The sequence below is a fragment of the Dreissena polymorpha genome, chromosome 4, assembly GCF_020536995.1.
Source record: "Dreissena polymorpha isolate Duluth1 chromosome 4, UMN_Dpol_1.0, whole genome shotgun sequence".
In the NCBI taxonomy this organism is placed as follows: domain Eukaryota; kingdom Metazoa; phylum Mollusca; class Bivalvia; order Myida; family Dreissenidae; genus Dreissena; species Dreissena polymorpha.
Window position 1 is genome coordinate 103,108,531 of NC_068358.1, and position 17,745 is coordinate 103,126,275.

General features: G+C 34.8%; 1 protein-coding gene across 2 annotated transcripts in view; it reads left to right on the forward strand.

The window, feature by feature from the left end:
* The window catches only part of LOC127877138 (uncharacterized), a 58,235-nt gene extending 47,596 nt beyond the window's left edge, over nucleotides 1–10,639 (forward strand). For both annotated transcript variants that reach the window (XM_052422782.1, XM_052422783.1), the window contains one exon: nucleotides 6,081–10,639. In XM_052422782.1, the coding sequence (XP_052278742.1) occupies nucleotides 6,081–7,060 (980 nt within the window). In that variant the 3' untranslated portion in view covers nucleotides 7,061–10,639. The remainder of the gene's footprint in view (nucleotides 1–6,080) is intronic.
* Nucleotides 10,640–17,745: the final 7,106 nt, after the last annotated feature.

The window sequence follows — 17,745 nt, forward strand, 5'->3', positions numbered from 1 at the left end:
CTATCATTTACTAGATTTTTATATATTACATTAATTCCAAATCCTATTTTGATATGGACAAAAGCAGCACATTTAATTCAATCATATTCTGGATCCTAATATATGATAAATGAACCGTATTCATGAAATTTATATAAATCTATACCTTATTTTTATTTTTTATTTTTTTTGTTCATTATTGCGCTAAAATATGCCCTTCTGAGAGCCAGTACAGGTTGTTTTGAATTTCCAAAGAAAATCACTGCATACAAGCAGACAATATTTTGCAGCTTAGCCCCTGTCACTATATTTGTTGTTATTCACTGTTCCTTTCAAAGAATGCATTCATAAACCACCCTTCATAGAGCAGTTCACCAGCTGATCAGGTCTGAAAACTACTGTCATGGTCTTTGCGCGGTGCGTCTCGTGCATGATCTCATTTGAGATCAGGTCCTGAAAGATATTTTATAATGTAAGTGTTAAATATTGCTGTTAGTTATGGTAATCTTGTTGCTTTATTTTTTTTTAATTTAAATAAAAACAAGTTTGTTTGCTTGTTGTTTTTGTTTGTTTATTTTTGCAATTTACATCCTGTGATCACGTGTGACTTAATACTTTTCATAAATAATTAAAAGATATTACGTGTGATAGAAAATACTGTTTGAAAATGTACCAAGATACGCCTTTAAAATGCAATAACCTGTATAGTTTTACCTCTCAACAAATCCAACTTTTCTTGGTCAAGGACACGGCTCGGTTTTCCCACTCCTGATCTCCTCTAGTTGGCCTGCTCGTGCAGGGTAAAACCTGGTATCAAAGTCCATACATCAACTAGTCCCCCTTTTGCTCTCTTTTTTGGCAGGCGATGATGCATATTCTATCCAAAGAATCTTTCAATGTAAATTTCACCTTGGGAGTTTAACCTTCAAATTTAAAATATAAAAGTTCTCATTGAATATGTGGGAAAGAAATCTGTTCATTAATGACCAGATAGGTATAAATAACATTTAAGATGACAATAACCATAAAATCCAGCCACAATAGTTCAAATGGTGTTGTTTTTCCTTATAATTGCATTACATTTATACTTATCCATTGACATTTCCCAGTGACAATACGTAAATATGATAATGATCATAATTAATTTAATATAAAACTAAATAAAAAGGGATGCAAAAATGAAAATACAAACCTAAAACAACTGTTCTTCAGTATTCCAAGAAAACAGGCAGTTGATGAATTATGAGACCATATCACTTTAACCACCCACTTTGAATCGGTTTCCAGTCAACTCGTACCTAAGTCAACTTGTACCCTAGTCAACTCGTACCCGATTTGGTCAACTCGTACTTTAGTCATTTTTCAGATTGGTCAACTCGTACCTTTTTAATTTTTGTTCTTTATGGAAACAAATTGCGATGGGTGTTTGCGTGCATTTGATGTTTTTTATGTTTATTGCAGGTACGAGTTGACCAAATAAAGTTATATTTTGGCATAGACTAACATAAATTGTATGTTTTTTTTACCAGGGTACGATATGACTAATTAAAGTAATTACCTAAGTATATATATATTATTCTTATTAATATGTCCAATATACAAAGATTATATTATCTAAGAAATATATAGAAATAATTTATCTTTCAAAATATATATTTATTAACAACTATCATTATCGATGTTAAAAGAAAAAATCTTACGGTATGAATCAGTAAAATATTTGTTAACTTCTTCCATTGCATGATTTTTATAAATATTACCAAATTGCAAAATAATTATCATCCATGTCGTTACACTTGTGTATTAGTTAATAAATTTTGTTGTTGTTGTTGTTGATATATATGCCTTGAATTATGGTTCGTCTGAAAATTGAGTCCATGATTTAATCAATTAATCAACACCTAAAATACTTATTAACACCAACGTGACACGGGTCGTTAATATCGTAATTTACCTAATCTTCACCTTTGTTAAATATTGATTAACACATTACTTGACACGGGTCATTAATATCTAAATCGATTTAATCTGCACCTTTGTTAAAATGAAGAACACCTTTGTATCCAAACTAACAACTAACCAATCAATTTAAAAAGATTAGGATTATTGTGTAAAACAAACGGATTTAATGAGTATTTAGATGTTTTAGCATTCTTCAATAAAATTATTAGATTTCCATGTAAATTTGAAACAACGGTCATGATATTCGAATAATTTGAACATTAAAATAAAAAGAATGCAAGTTATTGTCGCATGTGTTTTTATTTTGTCATTTATAAAACACTTAGATAACATATACATTTAACACAAAAAAAACAATATATTTCACACAGGGTAACAAACAAACCATCTTATACAAATATGCTTATACAATAAATGGTCTTTTTAATTGAAAAGGCAGACGAAATCGACTAAAGTTTTAATATAAATTGACGTTCTATCTCTCCATTTGGAGACAGTTTACATAATTTACGAATTGGCCTTTAAGTTGCGCTGCTTACCATTTTAATATTTATATTATTAAATAATAATTATCTTATACCTTAATGTTTTTATTAAAATTGAACATTTTCTTTGAGGCCAATTTCTACAAAAAATAAAATATACTGCTCTGTTTCATTTACATAATTTATGTTTATTTACTTAATCATACGCTAATAATCATATTAAAAATCATATTAAAGATAATTTCTAAAAAAAATAATAACAGTTCTGTTTTATAAACATGATTTATGCATGCATCAATATTGCGTATACTCTTTGGGATAATAGTTTCAACTTAATAATCATATTCTACATAACTAATTTCTATATGATTTAGTAATTGTTCTCAATGTTAACTATATTAGGTTAATACGACACTCAATCAATCAATTAACACAGACCGTTATCTCTTTAATCTCTTAATTAATCGACATTGATCAATAAAGGCCAGTTGCTACAGTGTACTTCACACAGCGCAATACACGCGAGAATTATTGGAAGTTGATCAGTTTAGTAAATTGAATATTGATGATGTTTTTATTGAGATTTAATTATGTTTATATGAATTTTAAATTTATTTGCCTATGCAGGGATCGACAAGATTACAATAAATTAGATAATCCGACAGATGGTGGTTATATATTGCTGAATGAAAGAACCATAAACAACGCAAGAAGTTACACTCAAAATCTCAAAATCTTAATGATTATAATACACATATTAATGTACAAATAATTTATAAATTTAATATATACAGCTTATATATAAAATAATAAATGATGCACTTTATATTGTGTACATTATAATTTAGACTTAACATACTCACCAGTTCCAAATAGTTTATTATAAATGATTATAGCTACCGTAGTAATAATGATAAAATAATAAAAACTGAATAGTTATATTTTATTGAGATGTTTTTATTATATACAATTGACAAATTAAATTAAACTAACCAGTTCCACAAAGCCGATGCTGCCAATGTTCACAAACGTCGCGGACCCGATACCGTATATACGTATGTACTGACGCTATATATTATAAAGATGTAATACCATCAGTTATAACAAAAAAAGGTTTGTATTTCTCAGTTTAAGCTTCTATAGATGTCCGTTTCTCGAATGAAACTTATTAAAAAAATATAAAGGGATTACTTACCAGATTTACAGTGTCTGTGTTGCCATCTATCACATTCATCGCACATAATGGCCTTACACTTTTCGGAAACAATATGTCCACAAACAACACAAACACAGTCCCTATCTCCCTCATCCATGATGAAGCAGATTAATTAAACAAAACACTTTTAAATTATAATCCACGATAAACAATAAATTAAAATAAGTCCAAGACACGAAACACAGAGTCCGTATTTAGTTTCAAGATATTAATGATTAATGATTAAAGCCAATCTGCACGTGTCATTTTAGATGCACGACAAACAAATTGTTTAACAAATCGCCGACGGTCCTGTTGTCATAAAGGTGTTATTAGTCAACATTTTATCAAACAAAACGCCGACAAACACGTCCTTTATAATTATACCTGTGTGAAAAAATAATGAACTTGTCTACTTTTGAAAAAAAAATCCATTTTTTTTAATAACCTTTATCTATATTCATATAAAAAAAATATACAAAAACATATTTCACGTCTTTGATATATATAAATAATTTTTTGGAGGGTACGTGTTGACCAATTCGGGTACGAGTTGACTAGTGGGGGTAAGAGTTGACCAAAAATCGGGTACGAGTTGACCAAATCGGGTACGAGTTGACCGAAGGTACGAGTTGACTTAGGTACGAGTTGACTAGCTCCCTTTGAATCTCCTTTGCAACAAACTTATTGTTGATTTACACATTGTAGTAAATACACATTGTTTTCATCACACAAAACTTCATGCTGAAAGTATTTCAAGACATTTTACACTAGAATTATAAGTCTTAATGTTACTCAATTATACCTTAAATTTAGCTCAAAGTCATTGCTGAAAACCGTTGTTTTCAAAAAATAACTTCCTGTCTCCAGCCAATCAAAGTCACTTGTTTTCAAATAGATGGTGGCTGAACCAATCAAAGGTCTATCAACACCCCTTTGTTAGGCCTATAGATGGGGCACTGATAGGGATTAATGTTTATGAATTATGTGTGTCAGCCAATTACTTAATCTGAGAAATATCCACTGATTTCAACACCAACATATTTATTGAATAATACACAGTACCATTAGCATATTATGTTTAATTGTGAATCTTTCAATATAACATACTGAATGGTGTTAGCAAATAATAATAACATTATAAATATTATTTAAATTGCCTTTTAAAATGTATGTTAATAGTCAATGTGGTAGACATTAATTGAATTGGGGTTAAATATCAGTGTAAGAAAGTTCAAATACTTATTTTTTATATTGTGGAGATATTATTGATTCTGTCAAGCCCACATAATATTTTTGACACTTTCAATCTTTTTAATTAGTTACCACAGCCTGATTTAGTTGTACTTTTTCTTTTAAAAGCTGCTCTACTGATTCACATATTTTATGAGCAGACAAATTGCAACAATTCGACCATTAACATTATGTGAAGATAAAAAAGACTTCAGTACAATCCTCCTATTAAACACTATATCTCTGTCCTTTAACTTCAGTTATTTGCTATAGTGTTGCTCTTTTTTATGAAGATGCACTAAAAAATACACTTGTACAGAAAGAATATTTTTTTGCAAATCAGAAGATACACTTATATGTACAAAAATGCACTTCATTAAACAAATGCACTTATTGCATAAAAAGATGCACTTTGTCTACAGAAGATACACTAAAAGTATAGTAAAATACTCTTAAAGATAATGATAATACAGAAAAAAATCACTTTAGTGCACTTTATTATGTAAAAAGTGCAGAAAAAATACACTTTTCAGTAAAAATGCAGAAAAAATACACTTTAAAGCGTATTTTGTTAAAAAGTGCATTTTATTTCGAGAAGGGACTCTATAGGTTTGTATACTTTTTAATGTGGTTTCAGGGTTATAGGAGTGCTTATTGTTTCATCAGGACCAATATTGTTATTACTTATTTAAGAGAAAGAATTTTTTTTTTTAATCAAAAGGGGGGACACAATATGGTCACTCATTTCACTATTTGAATCCAATAATTGTAGTTTACTGCTTATAATTTGGGCAGTTTTTGTCTGAGTATTTATGGGTTTATTACATGGTTTACAGTTTTCTCTTGTCAGATTAGTAAGAAAATCTTCCTAACAGAACATTATTTATACCAGATAATATATATTCTTGTTCATATATATATTTGTTGTTGCATAACTGAACCTTTCCTGCTCAGAAACAAAGGGAAATGGCTTTAATTTAATGCAATCAGCATAAAATTAGAACAGCCTTTGTGAAACTCACTGTCTGTTCAGGTTTTATGCTGTTTTCAGTAAATAAGGGTTGGAAATGAAGCATTTAAAACTTGAATTTAGTAAGAAAGGTTTTCTATTTAATTTGATTTTTAAAGAGACTTAAATTGCATCAAAGTGTGTGTCTGAGTGGTAAAGGGTTTAGTATTTACATGAAATGAGGATGACTGTGAAAGACATATGAAATCAATTCCAGGGTCATTTGTCCAGTCTGGAGTCCCGGAGACGATAATTAAAAACTTCCTCAAGAGTGTCACAAACGCTGCCCTCTCCACGCACCCATTGACCAATCGGAGGCGGGGCCAAAAGTCTGCAGTTAGACCAGACTCAGAGTCAGAGGAGAGTGACACAGAATTGGAGTACGACCGAGTCACCACCAAGGATGTCCTTAGTGTTCATTCCCCCTATACTACGCTGATGACAGACAAACCTGAGGACGGGAAGATAATAGTTCCAGAGGCTGATTCACCCCCGCCCTTCTTGAGATACCGCCTTGGGGCTCAGTGGGAAAACTCATTGGACGGAGAAAAGCATACAGAACTGCCTAAACAAGTCAGTGTGGAACGCTGTGTGTCGGATTGGAATCATGCTGATGGAACTTTGCAGAATGTAAAGGTTTTAGAGAAACCAGTGCAAAGCCCTAAAGCTGTAGTTAGCACTAGTCAAAGAGTTAGTAACATTGACTCGGCTATCAGAATAAATAATACTGACCTTAAAATAAATCCAGCTTTGAGTACAGTTAATTCAAATAGACCAAGAGTACCAGTGTCTCAGAGTGACAATAATCACTCGAAACAAACTGTCCTTTACGGGGGTGTGTGCTTTAATCATGGGCGTATTGACAAATCCTCCATCAAAATTATCAAAGCTGTGGGAGCAATACCATCGGGTGCGTATCACCAAGCACCACATGCAAACACAAACACATCGATTAGTTATACAGGTAATGACAAGCTATCTGCTCAAGGATTGAATGCCAGTGGCAATAATGAACCAGTGGTGATTGATTCAGACAGTATATACCATTCAAGTGATGAGGATGAGGTGAGGAGTTCTACTGGAGACAATGTGATGTCTTTAGATGATGAGATGGGTGAGCCGCTCACAAACTGTCTGCAGGACAGCACAGAAAGTGAAGATCTCTTGAGGGCAATGGTGGAGCAGCAGATTACATGAACGTGCGCATATGAGCCAAATATAGGAAAAACAAGGGAAAATTGTGCTTTAATCATGGGCGTAGGCTAATTGGGGAACAAAGGTTTATGAGCTGTAGGTGAAGCCACAACATGTGGTACAGTGTGGGTATTAAAGAAGCAGCTGCCTGAGATGCTGTTGTTGTTTTCCTTTATTGAATTTATTATATATTTTTTTTATAGGAAAGCAACAATGTGTTTCTATGCTAAACTATGATTTAGCTGTTTTGACATTATCTAAATGCATTATCTTTTGTGTATTCAATGTTCTAAACCACAACATTTTCAGTATCATAACAAGATGATATTCATGAAAAAGAATTGCTCAATTATGTTGAGTTACGAAGAATATTAATTTGTAAATACTAGACCAAATTTGTTCAACTCATTGATTTGTAAATTCTGTTATAAGATCTGTTATTTTTTTTTGTTAACAAAGATATAATGTTACAATGTCCGTAATGATTGTCATAATGGATGCATATAGCATGTGTACTAAAAATCATATATTAAAAGTATAAGTTGTTTTACTATGGAATTGACCTTACATGTTTTAAAATAAAATATGCATGCTAAAAATGGAATTCAATTCAGATAGCTGGGCATGTTGATTTATATGTAAAGATATTGTCAGTTGTTTGCTGTTAATTTTGCTGCATGTTTATTATAATTGATTAAGATGTATTATGATTTATCCCACTATCATGGGTGCATTTTGGAAATAAACCTTCGATAAATAAACTAGGCTTAATTTCAGATAAAGCTGTCATGCGCAGAACAATGATGTCATTTTCTTTTCTTTTATTAGTGAATTTGATGTGATCATGTTTTTTTTTTTTAATTCTTCAATTTTCTTTAATTATACCCCCACAAACCAAGTTTCGGGGGGTATATAGGAGTGAACTTGTCTGTCTGTTGGTTGGTCGGTCGGTTGGTCGGTCGGTCTGTCTGTCGGTCCGTATTAAGTGTCCGCTCTCTAATTCAAGTAGTTTTCATCCGATCTTCACCAAACTTGGTCAGAAGTTGTATCTACATGATGTCTAGGCCAAGTTCGAACATGGGCCTTGCCGGGTCAAAAACTAGGTCACGGGGTCACTTGGTTCGTTTTAAACATTCAGCATGTTGTCCGCTCTCTAATTTAAGTAGTTTTCATCCGATCTTCACCAAACTTGGTCAGAAGTTGTATCTGCATAATGTCTAGGCCAAGTTCGAACATGGGCCTTGCCAGGTCAAAAACTAGGTCACGGGGTCACTTAGTGCGTTTTAAACATTCAGCATGTTGTCCACTCTCTAATTCAAGTAGTTTTCATCCGATTTTCACCAAACTTGGTCAGAAGTTGTATCTACATGATGTCTAGGCCAAGTTCGAACATGGGCCTTGCCGGGTCAAAAACTAGGTCACAGGGTCACTTAGTGCGTTTAAACATTCAGCATGCTGTTCGCTCTCTAATTCAAGTAGTTTTCACCCGATCTTCACCAAACTTGGTCAGAAGTTGTATCTAGATGATCTTAAGGCCAAGTTCGAACATGGGCCTTGCTGGGTCAAAAACTAGGTCACGGGGTCACTTAGTGTGTTTTAAACCTCACCATGCTGTCCGCTCTCTAATTCAAGTAGATTTTATCCTATCGTCACCAAAATTGGTCAGAAGTTGTATCTTGATAATGTCTAGGGCAAGTTTGAATATGGGTCATGCCGGGTCAAAAACAAGGTCACAGGGTCACTTAGTGCTTTTTAAACATAACAATGTTATCCGCTCTCTTATTCAAGTAGTTTTCATCCAATCTTCACCAAACTTGGTCAGAAGTTGTATCTAGATGATGCCTAGGTCAAGTTTGAATATGGGTCATACCGGGTCAAAAACTAGGTCACGGGGTATCTTAGTGCGATTTAAACCTCACCATGTTGTCCGCTCTCTAATTCAAGTAGTTTTCATCAAATCCTCACCAAACTTGGTCACAAGTTTTATCTAAATGATCTCTAGGACAAGTTTGAACATGGGCCATTCCGGGCCTAAAACTAGGTCACGGGGACACTTAGTGCCTTTTTTTTACATTCAGCATGGTGTCCGCTCTCTTATTCAAGTAGTTTACATCCGATCTTCACCAAACTTGGTCAGAAGTTTTATGGAGATGATCTTAAGGCCAAGTTAGAACATGGGCCTTTCTGGGTCAAAAACTAGGTCAAGGGGTCACTAAGTGCGTTTTAAAAATTGAGCATGGTGTCCGCTGTTTTTTGTGAAGACGACATGCAAAATATTATGTGTCAATGCGGCATGACGGGGTATTCGTCATGCCTGTGACAAAGCTCTAGTTTGTTTTCAAAATGATGAGGAAACGTTTTGATAACAATGATGGAAAAGAGAGAATACCAGATTAATATTGAATACAGCTACTAGAAAGTTCTTTGTCTAGGCTTGTGGCTCAGGTTTTCATGCATAACAAATAAACTTTTCTGTTTTTAACACTAACCGTGTATTCTGTATAATATGTACAAAGTTGTATCTGATTTTCACACATTCTTTTCACTTAGTACAAATACTCGCTTAGGCATCAACAACAGGTGCTGGATGGGTGTTTACGCATACACTTTAGGAGGCTACTCTGAATTAAGTGTTTATGACCAGTCTTTAGGTAAATCATTATCTTTCATTCATTTATTTATTGATTCACATTACTCATTCACTAGGACTCCATATCATACTGAAAATACATCTTTATCATTTGTAAAGCTTTCAGCACGTCCTATTGTAAAAGCCTGTACAATTTGTGAACAGTACTTGTTCAATAGATTTGTTATAAAATTTTAAAGGTCTGGCAAGTAAGTTTTGGTGTGTCATTCTATTACAAATGTATATTACCAGACTGTTAGTCAGTTATGTGTTCTTGATTAACTTGAGCATTATTGTGCTATTTTAAGCTCACCTGAGCACAAAGGTGACTCTAGCTTTATAAAACGAAATATATATTTTAAAAATATCTAGGCCAAGCTGAATCTGGATCAGATGAGTCTAAACCAGGTCAAGTCTGAAAAAATCCACATTTTGTCTCAGTCTTGTTGAATCTTGGTCAGAATACTTATGTTGACGATATGAGGACCATGTTTGAATCTGGGTCGAGTTTCGTCAAAAACTAGATCACCTGGTCATGTCTGTATCAGTTTGTGCCTGTAAACTCAAGCGAATGGTTAAGGACCATCATGGCTCTTTTGAGGCAAGTTTTCTTTTGTTGGCTTTGCAGTCTTTGCAGTCCACTGGTAAAGATATGCTGTTTTTTTGTGGGGTTTTGTTGATTTTTTGCTCCTATCAATTTGACATGTTAGGTTATTTCTATTATCACTTATGCGATATATTTTGTTAACTGTTGTATTATAATAACATGTATTTGTTTACATTTTATCGTTTGCCAATATAATGGCAAGGTCAATTTTGCCAAGCTATAGATAAACCTTGCAAAGTTGTAAAATCGATGTATTATTTTTATGCCCCCGGATTCAATGATCGGGGGCATATTGTTTTTGGCCTGTCCGTCTGTCATTTTTAGCCGGATTTTTTTCGAAAAAATCTCGGCTTATAGATTGATGTTGTCGGGCGGGCGGGGGGGCGGGCGGGCGGGCGGGGTGGCGGCGTGCTCGAAAATGTTAAAGTTCTTATTTCATGGTATAACTTTGGTATGCTTGGACCTAGAGTCTTCAAACTTGACATGAAGGTTGGCCAGGATTAACAGATGACCACTGGTCATTTCAAGGTCATTCATTTGAAGGTCAAGGTCACTGACCTTCAATATAAAAAATGTTAAAGTTCTTATAACTTTGGTATGATTGGACCTAGAGTCTTGAAACTTGACATGAAGGTTGGCCATAACTAGTTAGTAACCACTGGTCATTTCAAGGTCATTCATTTGAAGGTCAAGGTCACTGTGACCTTGAATGTAAAAATGTTAAAGTTCTTATTTCATGGTATAACTTTGGTATGCTTGGACCTAGAGTCTTCAAACTTGACATGAAGGTTGGCCAGGATTAACAGATGACCACTGGTCATTTCAAGGTCATTCATTTGAAGGTGAAGGTCACTGTGACCTTCAATATAAAAATGTTAAAGTTGTTATAACTTTGGTATGCTTGGACCTAGAGTCTTGAAACTTGACATGAAGGTTGGCCAGAACTAGTAAGTAACCACTGGACATTTCAAGGTCATTCATTTGAAGGTCAAGGTCACTGTGACCTTGAATGTAAAAATGTTAAAGTTGTTATAACTTTGGTATGCTTGGACCTAGAGTCTTGAAACTTGACATGAAGGTTGGCCAGAACTAGTAAGTAACCACTGGACATTTCAAGGTCATTCATTTGAAGGTCAAGGTCACTGTGACCTTGAATGTAAAAATGTTAAACAATATCTTACTAATTTGCTAATAAAAAAATTGAGATCAGACTTTCCTAATTGTCAATTCAAGTTCATATTTGTGACCTTAAATGTTATTGTTGTTCATGTATATGCATGCATTCAAAACATAACACAAGGTTTGCTCATGCCTTGAAAAGTACTTACATTTCATTTTGACCTTTGAACAATATTTCAGTAATTTAAGTATTGCATTGACAAAAACACGAAAGGTACTTTCCTGTCATTTAAATAAAAAATCCGGCTTCAATGCGGTCATCTCCGACCGCGGAACTCTTGTGTCATTCTGTCCCAAAACTTTAACCTTGATTAAAGTTTTGCGATAACTTTTGCAATATTGAAGATAGCAACTTGATATTTGGCATGCATGTGTATCTCATGGAGCTGCACATTTTGAGTGGTGAAAGGTCAAGGTCAAGGTCATCCTTCAAGGTAAGAAGTAAAAAAGTGCAATCCAAGTGAAGTAATAAGCTTTAAAAGGGAGATAATTTCTAAACCTGCCAAATGATATATTATGTCCCCCTTCGAAGAAGAGGGGGTATATTGTTTTGCACAGGTCGGTCGGTCGGTCCATCCACCAGATGGTTTCCTGATGATAACTCAAGAACGCTTAGGCCTAGGATCATGAAACTTCATGATACATTGGTCATGACTGGCAGATGACCCCTATTGATTTTCAGGTCACTAGGTCAAAGGTCAAGGACACAGTGACTCGAAATAGTAAAATGGTTTCCGGATGATAACTCAAGAATGCTTAGGCCTAGGATCATGAAACTTCATAGGTAGATTGATCATGACTGGCAGATGACCCCTATTGATTTTCAGGTCACTAGGTCAAAGGTCAAGGTCACAGTGACTCGAAACAGTAAAATGTTTTCCATATGATAACTCAAGAATGCTTATGCCTAGGATCATGAAACTTCATAGGTTCATTGATCATGACTGGCAGATGACCCCTATTGATTTTCAGGTCACTAGGTCAAAGGTCAAGGTCACAGTGACTCTAAACAGTAAAATGGTTTCCGGATGATAACTCAAGAATGCTTGCGCCGAGGATCATGAAACTTCATAGGAACATTGATCATGACTGGCAGATGACCCCGTTTGATTTTCAGGTCACTAGGTCAAAGGTCAAGGTCACAGTGACTCGAAACAGTAAAATCGTTGCAGGGTGATTACTCAAAAATGCTTTCGCCTAGGATCATGAAACTTCATAGGTACATTCATAATGACTGGCAGATGACCCCTATTGATTTTTAGGTCACTAGGTCAAAGGTCAGGGTCACAGTGACTTGAAATAGTAATAAGGTTTCCGGCTGATAACTCAAGAATGCTTTCGCCTAGGAGTATGAAACTTCATAGGTAGTTTGATCATGACTGGCAGATGACCCCTATTAATTTTCAGGTCACTAGGTCAAAGGTCAAGGTCACAGTGACTTGAAACAGTAAAATGGTTTCCTGATGATAACTCAAGCATAATTAGGCCTAGGATCATGAAACTTCATTGGTACATTGATCATGACTGGCAGATGACCCCTATTGATTTTCAGGTCAATAGGTCAAAGGTCAAGGTCACAGTGACAAAAACGTATTCACACTGTCACTACAACTGACAGCCCATATGGGGGGCATGCATGTTTTACAAACAGCCCTTGTTGCAATTTCATTTCAAAGCGGCGCAATAGGGGGCATTGTGTTTCTGACAAACACATCTCTTGTTTGCTTTTAAAAATGAAATGAAGAATTATTTGTCTTTCCCTTACTTTATCAGTAAATGCATTGTTTGTAACAAGTATGTATCTTAGTATAACAATTTGTTCATTCGCTTCTGACATACGTGTAAATGCTTACGTGCATTTACAATTTATGTCACAATTGTTCTTGTCCAATGCTTCTTAAGATTTGCAAACATTTTAAGTAATGTACACTGTGGAGATACCTTTTCGGTTATATATTTTTTTAAATATTGTATTTCTGTCTCACAAGTTTGCATTCAGCCTTATAGAAAACAAAACAAGTGGTTTTTTGTGGTCATGTTTTATATTTTTTCATATTAAGTTTTGCAGCTTTTTTGTTCTAGGGCGACTTTTGTGGATGTTGCTTTCAATTGGCAAGAGCTATCTAGTTAAGTCTTTATTTACAATGTATTTAAATCTACAATATAATGTTTCTTTGATTATGAAATGTTCTTGATTACTTATTGATGCAAATCCTATGAATTAAAGCAAGCAAATGATAACAATAAACCAATAATTGGTTCCTCGTGTATCTTTTTTTTATCTTATATTTTGTTTTCCATAGCTTTGAGTTGAAAATGTTTAATTGAATATTTTGTTACTAGGTATTTCATTTGGCTTATCTTTGCCATAAAGTGATACGCCTTAAATCGATTGATTTGATAACAGGTAACATATGTCTGGTAGCAATTGATTTCCAAATTTTCGTCCGCAGTAATTCGCTCCACAACTTCAATATATGTTTTTAATTTCTTTGCCTTTTTAGCACATAGTGCGCATTGGAAACTTTTAGGATACCTTGTTGACCGTCGTCCGTCATTCCGACACCTTTGCATCATAATCTCGCAACATTGCATGGTGATTTCGCACTATCGGTCTTTGAAGTTCAACAGCGAGAATGCGAAAACACTGCGAGAAGAGGCACGAGATTACGATATGACATTGCGAAATCAAGATGCGATATTATGAAAACACTATAAGACATTGGGAATACACGTATTAATATTGTGATCTCGCATTGTGTCTTCGTGATCTCCACAAACCATAGGTCGAGAAAACAAGAGCACGATATTAATTTTGCAATCTCTCCTTTTGGTTGCATATGCGCAGTTCAGTAAACTATTCAAGCAAATATATACTTTATTTATGCCACCGATTCGAAAGATCGGGGGCATATTGTTTTTTGCCTGTCTGTCTGTCATTCATTCATTCATTGTGTGTGTCCCAAAACTTTAACCTTAGTTAAAGTTTTGCAATAACTTTTGCATTATTGAATATAGGAACTTGATATTTGGCATGAATGTGTATCTCATGGAGCTGCACATTTTGAGTGGTGAAAGGTCAAGGTCACCCTTCAAGGTCAAAAGTCAAATATATGGCTTCAAAGCGGCGCAATAGGGGGCATTGTGTTTCTTACAAACACATCTCTTGTTTAAGCTTACATGAGCACAGTGTGCTCATGATAAGCTTTTGTGATCGCCTTAATTATGTCCGTCATGTGTCGTCCGTCGTTAGGGGTCACCATTTGCCTTGTTAACACTCTATAAAGGCCACATTAATTGCCCAATCTTCATGAAATTTTGTAAGAAGAATTGTTCCCATGATATCTTGGACAAGATCGAAAATGATTCTGGTTGGTTGATAACATGGCCACCAGGGGACGAGACATTTTTGTGACCCGGATCGAATGATCGGGGGTATATTGTTTTTGGCCTGTCTGTCTGTTTGTCTGTCTGTCTGTCTGCATTTTTCCTAATATGGCTATAGTAAATGCTGACTTTGAAATTAAGTTTGCAATTTACGTTTCTAAATAAATAAACTGAAAACAAAAGTTTAACTTTTTTTCACTTGTAAGTCGCATATTCACGCATGAAATGTTATCATTGTCAAACCACAAATAAGTGTAAGTAGATAAAAATTATACTACGGGAGTGCACATCATATGTGTCCTCAAATGCCTTCACCGGAGGGGACTTGTGGTTTGCGCTCCGTCTGTCAGTCCGTCCGTCACACTTTTTTGGATCCTGCGATAACTTTAAAAGTTCTTAATATTTTTTCATGACACTTGGAACATGGATAGATGGCAATATGGACATTATGCACGTCATTTCATTTTGTTCCTACATCAAAAATTATGGTTGCTATGGCAACAAATAGACTATAAATACAGCTAAAAAAGGTGGTTTTTTGGATCCTGCGATTACTTTAAAAGTTCTGAATATTTTTTCATGAAACTTGGAACATGGATAGATGGCAATATGGACATTATGCACGTCATTTCATTTTGTTCTTACGTCAAAAATTGTGGTTGCTATGGCAACCAAAAAAAAATAATTCTGAAAATGGTGGAATTTCTGACAATGGTGGAGCCGGTAGGGGACCATATTGCTTGACAATAGCCTTGTTCTGAGTATATTTCTTCACTATCGAAATATAACGTATGCTAATAGTTTATTTACACGCAGTTTTCTTTCGACACATTTAAATCACACTTTCATAGCCGCGTCAAGCAAAAATGGGTCTTATGCGTTTCGGCCAGCGTATCTTAAATCCAACATGTGCATTTGCGCAGTTTGTGCAGTCTGGTCAGAGGCGATGCTGTTCGCTATAAAATCACTCAATGTGTTATGGTCTCATTATGTATCTCCTGACCAGACTGAGAGATGCGCAGGGTGAATGGGCTATATATATGATGGGCGCATATGGAATAAGACCCATTTTGCATGACGAGGGTCATCACAAATCTCAATGCGAATTGTAAATGGCACATTTTAGAACAATGCTTTTCGATACGAAATTAAATTCAAAATAGGAAACTTGTAAATACGGGCAACCTATCAAGGCATTCAGGAACGATTTCCAGACGTGCCGGCCGATTACGGCAAACAATATGGTTGGATAATTAAACGATTTTCCTCTTATCGTGACACTATACTATTTCGGTAATGTTTGTTTTCTTATCTTGAAAGCAAAACTGTGTTTATCGAAAGTCAATTATATATTCCCCGGACGATTTTTAAATAGTGAACGAGTACTGACCCTGAAATTCTTTTAGATGGATTTTAACGCGTTATTGTAACTGGGCCACAATTTGTGTCGTTTGAACATGCAGAGAAAAGCTGGGTAAAACAGCTACGCCGAAAAAGCGCATTAGTGCTTCATACCTATGTTTAGGTCAGTTGTTGACGCCGTGTGAACTGCTAGGGTAACAAGTAATGCATAAACAACAAAGTACGGGTCAACAGGGCTGTCTTTATGACTACCTAATTTGTGAGTAAAAAGTATTGCTCGCAGATTTATTTTTTATTCATTTTTAATTTTTTATCAATTATCTTATTGTATATTTTGAATTTGTATACAGTATGGTGTCAAAAATCAAAAGTTTTGTACATGGACTTTTCATCATTACATGAAATTATATTCTTAGTGAGATAGGTATTCGATATTCCAACAATATTCATTTAATATGATGGTGATTGCAAATTGTCTTTATATTCAGTTCTCATTACCATTTTCATCATACTTTCTATGCTTTCAGAACGTCCAAAAAGGGCAATGTCGTTGTTATTTTGTCTAAGTTATCTATAAAATAAAAAGGATGATAAAAAGTGCACACAAATCTCGAATTATGACACAGTCTTTATAAATTTGAATGGCGTGTGTTTATTTCAAACTTGCGATTAATTTTGAAAAATGAGTTGCGTCTTAAATTATGCTATAGCAAACAACATCCGTGCCTTCAGCGCTTTGATTGATCTTTGTTAAAAGGTTTTGAACGCGAAAACACGGCACGAAGACACGAGATTTCGGTGCGAGATCTCGCGTACTCGCATCGTATCTCGCGAACTCGCATCGGTTTTCTCGCATCGTATCTCGCGTTCTTTCATCGTATATAGCGTTCTCGCATCGCATCTCGCGCTCTCGCTTTGTATCTCGCGTTCTCGCATCGCCACGTCGCTCCTTCGCATCGTCTCGCTTTTGTTATCAAGAATTCGAAAATCAATGAACGACATGAACAACATTCCACGCATACACAAAAGTAGTTCTTAGTGTTAGCGGCATTTCTTTATTTAACTTCCTAGTTCATGCGATTATTTTCATTAGTTGATTAAAATTGTATGGTCACCTTCGCTGAACAAGAGTTATGTGTTTTTTGACAATATTCACCTGAAATTTAATCCATTTATGCCTAGCGTCTAGAAAAAAGGCTTCGGCAAACAGCGCTATTTGCTGAAAGGAATTCCTGTAAGAAATATTCTTAATATAGAAATAAATACACTAGACATTCCTAATTTTGGTAATAAATTGATCCAATTTAGAAGGATGGGAGAGTCCACTAGGCATAAATGGGTTAAAAGGAAGTTATGTCTTGTACCGACGATTTGCAAGGTTGCGAGTTGCAGTTGATAAAATGCAAATATATGTAACTGATATTACGTTTTAGACGACCGAAATTGAATGTCTGGCAACATTTACGGTTGAAAGTCCTTTTGATATTATTTAAGACACATCCGGCATCTGTTTTTACGCGAACA